This window comes from Entelurus aequoreus, linkage group LG23 (genome assembly GCF_033978785.1).
Source record: "Entelurus aequoreus isolate RoL-2023_Sb linkage group LG23, RoL_Eaeq_v1.1, whole genome shotgun sequence".
In the NCBI taxonomy this organism is placed as follows: domain Eukaryota; kingdom Metazoa; phylum Chordata; class Actinopteri; order Syngnathiformes; family Syngnathidae; genus Entelurus; species Entelurus aequoreus.
The window spans coordinates 21,598,810-21,613,809 of NC_084753.1; the positions used below are offsets into that span (position 1 = coordinate 21,598,810).

At 39.8% G+C, this 15,000-nt stretch overlaps 1 protein-coding gene across 2 annotated transcripts in view; it reads right to left on the reverse strand.

Moving 5' to 3' along the window:
- afg1lb (AFG1 like ATPase b) overlaps nt 1-15,000 on the reverse strand; it is a 122,359-nt gene that overhangs the window by 72,382 nt on the left and 34,977 nt on the right. For both annotated transcript variants that reach the window (XM_062034874.1, XM_062034873.1), the window contains exon 6: nt 6,227-6,326. In XM_062034874.1, coding sequence (XP_061890858.1) covers nt 6,227-6,326 — 100 coding nt within the window. The remainder of the gene's footprint in view (nt 1-6,226; nt 6,327-15,000) is intronic.

The following is a 15,000-nucleotide window of genomic DNA, read 5'->3' on the forward strand; positions in this document are numbered from 1 at the left end:
TAGCGTGACGACACCGGAGGAAGGACTGCTCATATTTTCCTATTGTTTACACCAGCAGCGAGAGAGATTCGGACCGAGAAAGCGACGATTACCCCATTAATTTGAGCGAGGATGAAAGATTCGTGGATGAGGAACGTGAAAGTGAAGGACTAGCGTGCAGTGCAGAACGTTATCTTTTTTCGCTCTGACCGTAACTTAGGTACAAGGGTTCATTGGATTCCACACTCTCTCCTTTTTCTATTGTGGATGACGGATTTGTATTTTAAACCACTACTATATCCTCTTGAAAATGAGAGTCGAGAACGCGAAATGGACATTCACAGTGACTTTTATGTCCACGACAATACATCGATGAAGCTCTTTAGCTACTGAGCTAACATGATAGCATCGGGCTTTACTGCATATAGAAACAAAACAAATAAGTCACTGACTGGAAGGATAGACAGAAGATCAACAATACTACCAAACTCTGGACATGTAAATAAACGGTTAATGCTTTCCTGCTTGGCAAAGCTTAATAATGCTGTTGCTAACGACGCCATTGAAGCTAACTTAGCTACGGAACCTCGACAGAGCTATGCTAAAAACATTAGCTCTGCACCTACGCCAGCTCTCATCTGCTCATCACGACCCTTGCTCACCTGCGTTCCAGCGATCGACGGTACGACGAAGGACTTCACCCGATCACCGATGCGGTTGGCGGCCCGGAGACGGAGGAAGTCAAGGTGAGGTCGTTCGGCTAGCGCGTCTGCTATCATCAAAGTGCTCCTGGTTGTGTTGCTATAGTCTGCCGCTAATACACCGATTGCACCTACAGCTTTCTTCTTTGCAGTCTCCATTGTTCATTAAACAAATTGCAAAGGATTCACCAACACAGATGTCCAGAATACTGTGGAATTTTGAAATGAAAACAGAGCTTTTTGTATTGGATTCAATGGGCTACGAATACTTCCGCTTCCACTGTTGACGTCACGCGCAAACGTCATTATATCGAAACGTTTTCAGCCGGAAGTTTGCCGGGAAATTTAAAATTGCACTTAATAAATTAACCCGGCCGTTTTGGCATGTGTTGCAATGTTAAGATTTCATCATTGATATATAAACTATCAGACTGCGTGGTCGGTAGTAGTGGGTTTCAGTAGGCCTTTAAACCAGTGTGTGTGGCACTGAGAGCAGGTGGGTAAAGTGTCTTGCCCAAGGACACAACGGCAGTGACTAGGATGGCGGAAGCGGGGATCGAACCTGCAACCCTCAAGTTGCTGGCACGGCTGCTCTACCAACCGAGCTATACCGCCCGTATATCTGCTGAACTTTCCTCCAGAAGGTCTTATCTTTGTATATGTGATGTCAGATTAAACAAAAATTGAGCTGTTTGGCCACTATACCCAGAACTATGCTTGGAGGAGAAAAGGTGAGGCCTTTAATCCCAGGAACACCAGACCAACTGTCAAGCATGGTGGTGGTAGTATTATTATGCTCTGGGCCTGTTTTGCTGCCAATGGAACTGGTGCTTTACAGAGAGTAAATGGGACAACTAAAAAGGAGGATTAACTCTAAATTCTTCAGGATTCTCTCTACACCAGTGTTAAAAAAATAAATGCACATGAGTGGAGTAATTGAAAAAAACTCATGCACATTTTGTACATACATCCTGTTTCTATAAAGTGTGCTTTGAATGTTGTTCCCCTGTGTGATTGGGTTTGACACCCCTTCATAGGATGACAGCTAGCCAAGCAATGGAACGTTTAAAAGGTTACACCAGCACAACCACCGTCAATAAAACACACCACTGCCAACCTCAATCAAAAGCAGCTTGAGACCTTTAATGCAAATGGCCAATGAGAGGCAGTGCACTGATGGGTTTTCCACACCAAAGACACCATTTAAACCTCCAGCCATTCTTACTTGTATGGGTCTCCATTAGTATATAAAAACAAAAACGGAAACATCTTCTTTATGTGCTCTTACTGGAACCTAACACCAAACACAGTGGGCCTTTTTATAGTGGCATCTCCACATCAATAAAGACAGCAAATGTATGCCTTTCATGTCCAGTTTTCTCTGTCGGCCGTCAGTATTCCATTAACCGTGCAATTAATACCAAGTAGGCTCTCTATTAAGTTTGCACCGTTTGGACGCTTTGTTGTTAATAGCTTGTAAATATCAGAGATGCAAGTCTTTGTCTATATGACAACCATCAAGCTACTGTGCACTTTTGCCTCCACTCAAAGCTTTGAGACAGCAACAGTCCCCCAGGAAAAACATATTTTTGAGCATACGGTTTAGAATGCATCATAATGAACTAGGAGTAATGAACACTGCTCACCACCTCAAACTTGCGAAATGAATCCTAAAAGCGGAGATTTGATTAGTTAGACACAACTTTTAAGTCGTCAGCAGATCAAAACTTCCATTTATTTTCCAGGGCCAGCACAAGGACCCCTCCCAAATCATTACAAAATAGAAATAAATAGAAAGACTCAAAATAGTCTACAAAGTCAAAGAACACAGCACACCTGCTCACACACTCATTTAAAAAATACAAAATAAAAATATGTATGTGATCGTTCCGCCCAGCAGTTATTAATGATAACTACAACATTGCATAATAGATATAGATAGAAGGACACAAAATAATCCACAAAGACAAAGTCTACAGCACACATGCTTGAGCACTCACTCAAAAATAAAAAGTTAATATGATCGTTCCTCCCGACAGATATTAATGATAACTACCACATTGGATAATATAAATAAATAGAGAGACTCAAAATAATCAATACAGTCAAGGCCTATAGTACAAATGCTTGTGAACTCATTTGAAAAAAATGTATCGTTAATGAGATCATTCCTTTTGTCAGTTATCAATGGTAGCCACCACACTGCATAACATACTGCGGACTCAAAGACTCAAAATAATACACAAAATCAAAGCTCACACAGCACACCTGCCTGCGAAATCATTGTCAAAATAATATAGTTAATGTGATTGTTGTTCTTATCAGTTATTATTTATAACCACCACATTGCACAATAGAAATAAATAGTAAGACTCTAAATATTCCACAAAGACAAAGCCTACAGCACACATGTTTGCGCACTCATTCAAAAATAAAAAGTTCATATGATCGTTCCTCCCGACAGTTATTAATGATAACTACCACATTTGATAATATACATAAATAGAGAGACTCAAAATAATCAACAAAGTCAAGGCCTACAGTACAAATGCTCGTGAACTCATTTGAAAAAAATATATCGTTAATGAGATCATTCCTTCTGTCAGTTATCAATGATAGCCACCACACTGCATAACATACTGCAGACTCAAAATAATACACAAAATCAAAGCCCACACAGCACACCTGCCCGTGCACTCATTGTAAAAATAATATAGTTAACGTGATCGTTCTTCTTACCAGTGATTATTGATAACCACCCCATTGCACAATAGAAATAAATAGAAAGACTCAAAATAATCCACAAAGTCAAAGCCCACAGCCCACTGCTCACGCACTAATTTTTTTATACGGTTTATGTGATCGTTCCTACTGCCAGTTATTAATAATGACCTTTTATAATATAAATACTCAGTTTGACTCTAATTAAGTCACAATGTCAGGAAAGTTGCAGTTGTCCGATTTTGTATTATATAGTAGCACCTTGGTTTTTGTACGGCCCACTTTTTGTACAATTCGGTTTGGTTTGGTTATTTTATCGCTCTTATCTCACATCTCGTCGCTGATGGGTCTGCTGCTGGGTGCTGCCAATCATTGTCACCTTGGCAGGAAGGCATCCCCAGAAAGCCAATCAATGAGCTTGTGGGCAGCCTAAAGGGACAAACTGGAGCTTGAGTGGCTGTTTTCCACCTGGCGCTAGTGTTTGACTTGTCTCCATTCAATAACATAACATAAGGGTGTCCAAACTACGGCCCGCGAGACATCATAAGTTTAACAAGAAGTCTGGCCCGCGGGGTCATTTTTCACCCTTGATATGGAACCACGAGCTGTGTAATGTGATCACAGTTCACTATGAGGCAGCACACATAGTAATAAATAATAATACAAAAATAACTGAAAATAGTGTAGTGATTTGGATATCAAATTTATTTAGATGCCTATGTAATTATATTACACATATATTTAATATCTATATAAGTACACATGCTGTATATATATATATATATATATATATATATATATATATATATATATATATATATATATATATATATATATATATATATATAAACACACACACACACACACACACACGCACACACACACACACACACACACACACACACAAACAAGCATTCAAACCCTGTTTCCATATGAGTTGGGAAATTGTGTTAGATGTAAATATAAACGGAATACAATTATTTGCAAATCCTTTCCAACCCATATTCAATTGAATGCATTACAAAGACAAGATATTTGATGTTCAAACTCATAAACTTTTTTTTTTTTGCAAATAATAATTAACTTAGAATTTCATGGCTGCAACACGTGCCAAAGTAGTTGGGAAAGGGTATGTTCACCACTTTGTTACATGGCCTTTCCTTTTAACAACACTCAGTAAACGTTTGGGAACTGAGGAGACACATTTTTTAAGCTTCTCAGGTGGAATTCTTTCCCATTCTTGCTTGATGTACAGCTTAATTTGTTCAACAGTCATCTCCATTGTGGTATTTTAGGCTTCATAATGCGCCACACATTTTCAATGGGAGACAGGTCTGGACTACAGGCAGGCCAGTCTAGTACCCGCACTCTTTTACTATGAAGCCACGTTGATGTAACACGTGGCTTGGCATTGTCTTGCTGAAATAAGCAGGGCCGCACGCGGGCAAGACAGGTGAAATCATGGTATATTAATATAAAATAAAGAAAACTTCAAAAAAAAATTCTTAGTCCTACTTCGGCCAAAAATAGAACATGCACATTCTGAAAATGTACACATTACAACTAATCCTCTTGGCAAAACACTTCAAGTTAGTCGAACATTCTGAGGAAGAAATTGGTGCAGTTTCAAAACACCATGAAGACCACAGTGAACTTAGACCTTGTCTCAGTGTACTTACAAAGCCACTAAACTTTAAGCAATTCCTGTTTAGCATTATCACGTTGGCGGTTCACCATTCAAGACGAGTTTGGAAAAACCACAGAGTGATTCCTCAAACCGTCACATTGGTGACATCCGCAAACGCCACAACACATTCATTTATCATCATTCAAATATTACAATTATAATATAATCAAAACAGTTATCAAAATGACACCATAATAATAGTCGAATTAAAGGTAGCATAACTACAAACTTGACCAATGTGAACATGGTAGATTTAAGTATAAAATAAAACAGAACAAACAACATATGTAGAAACACACATTTTTACATTGGAGTTCTGGGTGCGCATCGAACCGTCAACAAATTCTGAGCGCTGCACGGAATTCTATCTACTTCAAAGATGATGGTCATGTTGACTTAAGTCTTTGCATCTTGCCGTTTCGTTATTTTATCTGTTGAGTGGATAATTTACAGTAAAAGAAGGTACTGTGCGTCGCCACAGCAGTAGTCTGCCGCCAGCCACAGCAGGAGCACCTAATTGCTTGCACCTTCGCTGATTGGAGTAGCGGCAGCCAATCCAGAGGGCGCTTAAAGTCAGCTGACACGTCATCTTTAAACACAGTCATGTGTGACGTGGGTTACACCTCAATTGCTATTGTGACATCCAGTGGACATATTTACAACAGCAGCTTCTTTCATTAGACTTAGACTTAGACAAACTTTATTGATCTACAAGGGAAATTGTTCTAAAAAAAACATAAGTGATAAAAAAAAGCAAAAAAAGTTGAGAGTAATACCAAAAATCAAGTAAAATGAAGGAAGTCAAAGGAGCTACTGTGATGTGCTGCCACTCTTTCAGGCGCATCAAAAGAAAAAATTGAAGCTCATTTTTATACTTAGCAAACTTATTTTGCAGGCCGGCTTGAGCCTGTTCGCGGGCCTGATACGTACGTTTGACACCACCTGCTGTAAATGCTTTAACTAAATCCCCAAATGATTCCCAAGCGTGGCGCATGCTGCTGCTCACTGCTCCCCTCACCTCTCAGGGGGTGAACATGGGGATGGGTCAAATTTCACCACACCTAGTGTGTGTGTGACAATCGTTGGGACTTTAACTTAACTTTTTAAATATTAAATAACGATGTGTGCAGACACTCACCATCAGGGGGTCTGTTGGAGGTCGCCACTACCACCACTCCGGTCCGAAACAACGCTTCAAAAAGCTGCTTTAGGATAACGGCATCCGCGATATCGGTCACCTAGTGTAAAGAGAGCAAAAAAAAAAAAAAAAGAAGAGGACATCATGAGTTAATGACAGGATGTATTGCTCCTTTTCATATATTCTGCATTTGTGCAGGAGGAATAGATCAAACCAAGCTACCAACACTTTCAGGTGCGATCATTCACTCCTTTTGAGTGGTCACGGCCACACACACTTTCAGTAAAGCTACACATGCACTTGAAATGGCTGCAAGTAGTTATGAAAGTTGTATTGAGAATGAATCACGATAGGGACCGCATGCTGGCAAACAAGAAGCCCGCAAAAAGTCTTATGAAAGACACCTACATGTATGTGTGTGTGTGTGTGTGTGAGTCCCATGAATGCCACACTACTTCGCCACAAAACACCATTTAATTATCCGCTGCCTTTTTCATCCGCATCCTTTCCACAGTACGCAAAGGTTGATGACGACCCTGAAACAAGGCCGCCTGTGAGCCGCTGGCTATTACGCGAAGGGCTCTGACCTTTCAATCAGCAATGCAGTGCTCTCACTTTCGCTCTTAATTCTCGCGTCTCTATTTTTCACCTCTACGGCACAAAAATGAAGGGCAATAATGTGCAACAATCAAAGCAGCATCTATATATACAGTCGCGGTCAAAAGTCACTTAAAATACACTTGTAAAGAACATAATGTCATGGCTGTCTTCATTTTCCAATCATTTCTACAACTCTTATTTTTTGTGATAGAGTGATTGGAGCACATACTTGTTGGTCACAAAGAACATTCATGAAGTTTGGTTCTTTTATGAATTTATTGTGGGTCTACTGAAAATGTGACCATATATGCTGGGTCAAAAGTATACATACAGCAATGTTAATATTTGGTTACATGTCCTTTAGCAAGTTTCACTGCAATAAGGCGCTTTTGTTAGCCATCCACAAGCTTCTGGCGAGCTTCTGGTTGAACTTTTGACCACTCCTCTTGACAAAATTGGTGAAGTTCAGCTAAATTTGTTGGTTTTCTGACATGGACTTGTTTCTTCAGCATTATCCACATGTTTAAGTCAGGACTTTGGGAAGGCCAATCTAAAACCTTCATTCTAGTCTGATTTAGCCATTCCTTTACCACTTTTGATGTGTGTTTGGGGTCATTGTCCTGTTGGAACACCCAACTGCGCCCAAGACCCAACCTCCGGGCTGATGATTTTAGGTTGTCCTGAAGAATTTGGAGGTAATCTTCCAATTTTCATTGTCCCATTTACTCTCTGTAAAGCACCAGTTCCATTGGCATCAAAACAGGCCCAGAGCATAATACTACCACCACCATGCTTGACGGTAGGGTGGTGTTCCTGGGATTAAAGGCCTCACCTTTTCTCCTCCAAACATATTGCTGGGTTTTGTGGCCAAACGGCTCAATTTTTATTTAATCTGACATCACATGGACAGAGATAAGACTGTCTGGAGGAAAGTTCTGTGGTCAGATGAAACAAAAATTTAGCCGTTTGTATATACTGTATATATATATATATATATAGTTCATCTGACGACTGATTGAATAGGTCCGCAAAAAGAAAAGTCATAACACTCCAGACAAGTTGAAGAAACCCATTTGTATAGTTATTTTTTGGTTTATAATGTACTGTCTATGATGAGTTTCAGTGATAATCATGAAGTTGTTGGTTGACAGTGGACAGAAATTGAAAAAAGTCTTGCAAAGATGAAAACAGGGCCATCCAACTGGGGGCTTCGAGGGCCAAATCCGAGTTCAGAGCATAACTTTGTCGACCAACATTTTTGCATAGAGAACTTGCACCACTGACTATGTTTACACTGCAGGCCAAAGTGGCCCAAAATCGTTTAAAAAAAAAAATCTGATTCTTTCCAGCTGACTGTTTACACTGCAAGTAAAATGTGATCTTTATCAGATTTCAGTATAAATGCGCACAGCCCTTAATGTGGCCCCAAAGTGGCCTCGACATAACTTGCATGCACAGCTCGATGAAGTGAAAACAAAGGAGGTTGACCGGATTCCGTAAATTAACAAGGAAGTCGCTACTACTACTACAAAATGAAATAAAAGTCGCCACCATAGTTATTTTCGCCACACCTTAAAAATGTGTGTTTTTTACGAGAAAATAAATTAAAGTAATATAATGTATGCATTAATATTTATAGTGTAATATATTTGGGAGGGTTCTACAAAACCTAAAACCAGTGAAGTTGGCACGTTGTGTAATTCGTAAATAAAAACAGAATGCAATGATTTGCAAATCCTTTTCAATTTATATTCAATTGAATAGACTGCAAAAACAAGATATTTAATGTTCGAACTGGGAAACTTAATTTTTTTTTGCAAATAATCATGAACTTAGAATTTATTAGCAGCAACACATAGCAAAAAAGTTGGCACAGGGGCATTTTGACAACACTTAGTAAACGTTTGGGAACTGAGGAGACCAATTTTTTAAGCTTTTCAGGTGGAATTATTTCCCATTCTTGCTTGATGTACAGCTTAAGTTGTTCAACAGTCCTGGGTCTCCGTTGTGGTATTTTAGACTTCATATTACGCCACACATTTTCAATGGGAGACAGGTCTGGACTACAGGCAGGCCAGTCTAGTACCCACACTCTTTTACTATGAAGCCACGCTGTTGTAACATGTGGCTTGGCATTGTCTTGCTGAAATAAGCAGGGGCGTCCATGATAACGTTGCTTGGATGGAAACATATGTTGCTCCAAAACCTATATGTATTATATATATTAACGGTGCCTTCACAGATGTGTAAGTTACCTATGCCTTGGGCACTAATACACTCCCATACCATCACAAATTATGGCTTTTGAACTTTGCGCCTATAACAATCCGGATGGTTCTTTTCCTCTTTGTTAAGGAGGACACAACGTCCACAGTTTCCAAAAACAATTTAAAATGTGGACTTGTCAGACCACAGAACACTGTGTGGCAGTACATCTAAGAGGGCCAGCTCCAGACTGGAGAAACTGATCAGGCGGGCCGGCTCTACGATCGGAATAAAACTGGACTCACTGGTGACGGTGGCAGAGAAGAGGACTGTGGAAAAACTAGTGAGCATCATGGATGATGTCAGTCACCCTCTGCATACCGTTATCAGTAGCCATAGAAGCCTGTTCAGTGCTGGACTGCTTCATCCCAAGTGCAGGACTAATAGACTCAAAACCTCCTTTCTCTCACACGCCATCAGACTTGTACAACTCCTCTCTGGGGGGAGGGGGGGGTACTAAGATGACAGGGGACGCAAAGCAATAACAATACTGAAATAAACTGCAACAAAAAACAGTGCAATTAACAGCAATAACAGTGTAATACATTTTAAAAAGGTGCAATATACACATCACATCTTTCATATAATCGATATTATTACCGTTTTTCTTCATTTAAAAAAACAAATAGATTTCATAACATGATCACTACTGCCTAGTTTCTCTTGTTATCTTCTTATTATTGCTGTTATATTTTTATTCTTATTGTTACTTTAATTTTTATTGTTATATTTTCTATTTTATTTACATTTATACATCCATTATTTACTTTTTAAATTCTTTCAAAATTCTATCTCAATTCTGTACACTGCTGTTGGAATTTTCATTTTCCTGAGGGAACTCTCCTGAAGGAATCAATAAAGTACTATCTATCTATCTATCTATCTATCTATCTATCTATCTATCTATCTATCTATCTATCTATCTATCTATCTATCTATCTATCTATCTATCTAATAAACCGTGATTAATCCTGATTAATCCAAATTTAAAGTGTGATTAATCTGATTTAAAAAAAATAGTAATTTGACAGCACTAATTACTATTCATATACTGTATATTGACTGATACAATTGGCCTTCTGAGGGCATTCATAACTGCCAATATGGCCCTCAATAAAAACTAGTTTGACACCCCTGATTTAAAGCTTGCAGACATACACACAAAGTTTCGGAATCAAACATGAGGAAGAAGAAAGTTTCGGATGAAAGTCGCACCCCGTCCTCGTTCCCTGCTTTCCTCTCTTCAAACAGGCACTTCTAATGGCCATACCCACAGCATATGTCTCCTTTCATAACCTAGAGAGTCGCCTGCTTTTTGCATATTAGCCCCACTGCCCTCGCCAATACTTGATTACCATGTGTGTTAAAGCCTTGATTTCGCTAAGGAGAGGTGCCTGGGGGCATCAAATTAGCCCGTGATTGTGTGCTCTCGTAATGAGAATCAACAAAAAGCCAAGGCTCGGGTGTCTCTCTGAAAGAGAACACCCCGTTTCCTCCGACTGCAGAATTTTATTTTCATTTCAAAAGAATCATTTAGGAAATGACCTTTCATGCACCCTGGATTTGTTTATTCATGTGCCCTCAACGCGGGCATAGTATGAGGGGCAATATTTATTGCTGAATGAGTCATATAAGGGAGGGGGGAATGGGTCGAATGAGAAAAGTGAAGGAGCCTGATGTAGCACTTGTGGAAGACAAAAAAAAAAAATAATGGCGCAATCTCCGTCATCCAATAGCAATATTTAAATGAGCATCCAATTACTCAAGCGGCTGTGCATTTACAGCGACGCCACACGGGTGCCACATTAAACGCCTTTTGATGTCGCACCTCTTCACGTACACAACCTATAACGCACGATAATTTCCTTCACACTCCCGTCCTTCCTTTTTTTCCGCTCTTCGCCTAACTTGGACTTCACAATGGCGAGTATTAATTAGGGGGGAAAAAAACACAGAGGGAGGATTGGGGGTGGGGGCTACAAATTACTGATAATGGAACGGCGCTAATGAAGAGAATGGAGAAATGTCATTAGCATTTAAGAGGATAAGATCCATCTGACCCGCCGCCAGTCGCTTTCTAGCTCCACTCACTTAAAGAAGCAGGAGAGTGAGACTGATACCCATAGTCTCATTTGCATGGCTGAGTGGAGGAGGATGCTGATTGGTTTAGAACCTCCAACCCCCCCCCCCCCCCCCATCACCACATACACACACACTTCTCCCTCTCAACACCACCTCCAACCTTGCAACCTCTTGTTTATGCATCACAAACAACGCACACATGTCCGCTTGTCATTCAACAGTCGACAACAGCGACGGCGTGGCGACGGGCAAACAAAAACAAAATCAATGAGCGAGCACAAACAGCGCCGCCGGTTTGAAGCGTGAAAGACAGACCCCCGCGTGAAAAGGAGACGCTCTTGATCCTCGCACGTGCACGGGCGGTGATTAGAGCGCGCGGCCACACCTACCGCGGCCTTTGACCTCCTGGCTTTATAGCCGCCATGATATCAGAGAGAGGAGCCACATTGTGCTGCTAACAGATGCGCTTTGGCGAAGGTAATTGCAAAGACAGAAGCTCACTTATCCTGCAGCAAAATAGAATGGACCACAGCCTCGCTCCGAAGATCAAACTAACGAGGATTTCTGCAGCTCTAACAAATAAAAGCCAGTGAGCAATCTTTAGGAAATAGGAAAGGTTAGATTTAGACTTAAACCACTTTCTACCCCAAAAGGGACAATAGGTAGACAATGGATGGATGGACATCATTTAAAGCAGGGGTGTCAAACGGACGGCCCGAGGGCCGAAACAGGCCTGCGAACAGGTTTTATTTTTTGGGATGAGTTTGCCAAGTTTAAAAATTAACCTGAAATTTTTGAATAAAAGAAACGGCTGTTCTAAATGTGTCCACTGGATGTCGCAATAGCAATTCTTTGTATCTTTGGAGATCAGTGTCAAAGTCAAGGCCCGCGGTTGACAACACTGATCTCCTTGACTTTGACAACAATGAATGATCTATGGCCCCCGGCATGATATTTTATAAGTATTAGAACCGGCCCGCAGGCCACAGCTAACCTGACTCTCGCCAGACCCTTGAAGTTCGCTGAGCTCCACACAAGGGTCTGGGCTCGAGGGCAATGCAAACTCCTTCAAGATAGCGAAAAATAATGAACCAATCAGGATCGCCGGGCGGGATTTTATAGATGTGACGTAGCGCCGAAGCGACTGATGGATTCAAACAACAATGGCGGCACGCAGCGAGGAGTTGTGTGCTGACATTGATTCTGCTATTGCAACTGTTTTGCGACATCGATCGTCTACTGACATTGCTGCGTTGTTTCAGTAAAAGTTCTCTAACTTTTTGCTCTGTCGTTATCCAATATGTCGGCTGTTCTGTTTTGGATTTCCCAGCGTCGCTCTCATCAGCGTCACGGGTTGATTTCGATGTGAGTGGTTGAAGTAGCACGTCATTCAAGATAACGGACAAGTTGTTTATCCAATCACATACAATGATTTTTTTTACAAGCCCCCGCCTTCTGAAATACATCTCCTATTGAGAACTCCTTCCTTGTGTGGAGCTCAGCGATCTGACGAGAGTCAGGTTAGGCCACAGCCGCCTGCTGCTGTTTTGCACGCACCAATACTCCATCAGTGTTGGCGCCAGGAATTTTCAAAATGGGGTCCCAGAGACCCCATCAAGTCATAAAAATGGGGTCCCACAGTAAATTTTTGGGGCCCCACTTTTTTGTAACCGCTTTGAAAACAAATGATAAATGTATGCATTATCCTGTTATACCGCACATTCTATTTTGTGTTTTGGAAAAAGGTTGTCATAAACGTTACTTAATTCATTAAAAAAAATAATACAAAAGAAAACTAATGTTTATGCTTATATACATTTATTCAGTTATAAACATTCATTCACTTTCTTCTTTCCTTCATGGATCTAAACTTTACCGCTGCCAGTATTTTTTTCTATATTTTTATTGTAAAATTTTCAGAATGTGTTTTTTTTAATTTTTGGCCAAAGTAAGACAAAGAAAACAATCTGAAGTTGTCTTTATTTTTTTGTTTTAATGCCATGATTTTGATAGTCCGGCCACGTGTGCACAGATTTTCCTCCATGCGATCCCTGAGCTAAAATGAGTTTGACACCCCTGATTTAAAGTGATGCTGAAACCATATGACTGCATGCTGTATTCCCAAACACCACCAGGTGTTCCCACTCCTATATTTATTGTCATGTTGAAAGCCTGAGTATGCACAGTTGACTACAGAGGGCAATGAAAAATACATCAAACTAATGAAGACATGTAATATAGCATTTAATATCACATAATCCCATATTCCTACTATCAGTTATTAATTTCATGCCAATTTCAGGCGACATATTTCATCTATCGATATTGCTTACTCTATGTTTAAGGAACACAGTGGAACAAAACAATGTAAATCTATTTCTGTAAAAATCACGATGGTGAGAATATATAAATTTTGAGTAACTGATGTCGTGGAAATAAAAAATATGAATTCATAATGCTGTATTTTTCTGAATAGGAAGCGGATATTCAAAGTTTCAGTCATGAATTATTTTAATATTGTATCAATATTTTTTATTTAATATTGAGTGAATGGAATATGTATGTACTATTATATACACCACAGTTACTATGGATGTATTAATATATACTAAATATTCACCAGGTACTGTTTATGTATTACGATATACTAAATATACATGTATATACTAATATATACTGTAGCACTGTTACTGTGTATGCACTATTATATACTAAAATCAACCACAGTTACTGTGTATATACTATACCACTGTTGCTGTGTATGCACTAAAAATATACTAAATATACACCAGCTACTGTGTATTCACTATTATATACTAAATATACACCAGTTACTGTGTATTTACTATTATATACTAAATATACACCAGTTACTGTGTATTTACTATTATATACTAAATATAACCAGTTACTGTGTATGTATTATTATACACACCACGGTTACTGTGTATGTACTATAATAAGAACCACAGTTACTGTGTATATAGCATTATATACTACAAAACCCAAAACCAGTGAAGTTGGCACGTTGTGTAATTCGTAAATAAAAACAGAATACAATGATTTGCAAATGCTTTTCAACTTATATTCGATTGAATAGACTGCAAAGACAAGATATTTAATGTTCGAACTGAGAAACTACATTTTTTTTTAGCAAATAATCATTAACTTAGCAGCAACACATTGCAAAAAAGTTGGCACAGGGGCATTTTTGCCACTGTGTTACATGGCCTTTCCTTTTAACAACACTCAGTAAACGTTTGGGAACTGAGGAGACACATTTTTGAAGCTTTTCAGGTGGAATTCTTTCCCATTCTTGCTTGATGTACAGCTTAAGTTGTTCCGTTGTGGTATTCTAGGCTTCATATTGCGCCACACACTTAAATGGGAGACAGGTCTGGACTACAGGCAGGCCAGTCTAGTACCCGCACTCTTTTACTATGAAGCCACGCTGTTGTAACACGTGGCTTGGTATTGTCTTGCTGGAATAAGCAGGGGCGTCCATGATATAGTTGCTTGGATGGCAACATATGTTGCTCCAAAACCTGTATGTACCTTTCAGCATTAATGGTGCCTTCACAGATGTGTAAATTACCTATGCCCTGGGCACTAATACACCCCCATACCATCACAGATGCTGGCTTTTGAACTTTGCGCCTATAACAATGCGGATGGTTCTTTTCCTCTTTGGTCCGGAGGACACAACGTCCACCGTTTCCAAAAACAATTTGAAATGTGGACTCGTCAGACCACAGAACACTTTTCTACTTTGCATCAGTCCATCTTAGATGAGCTCGGGCCCCGCAAAGCCGGCACCGTTTCTGGGT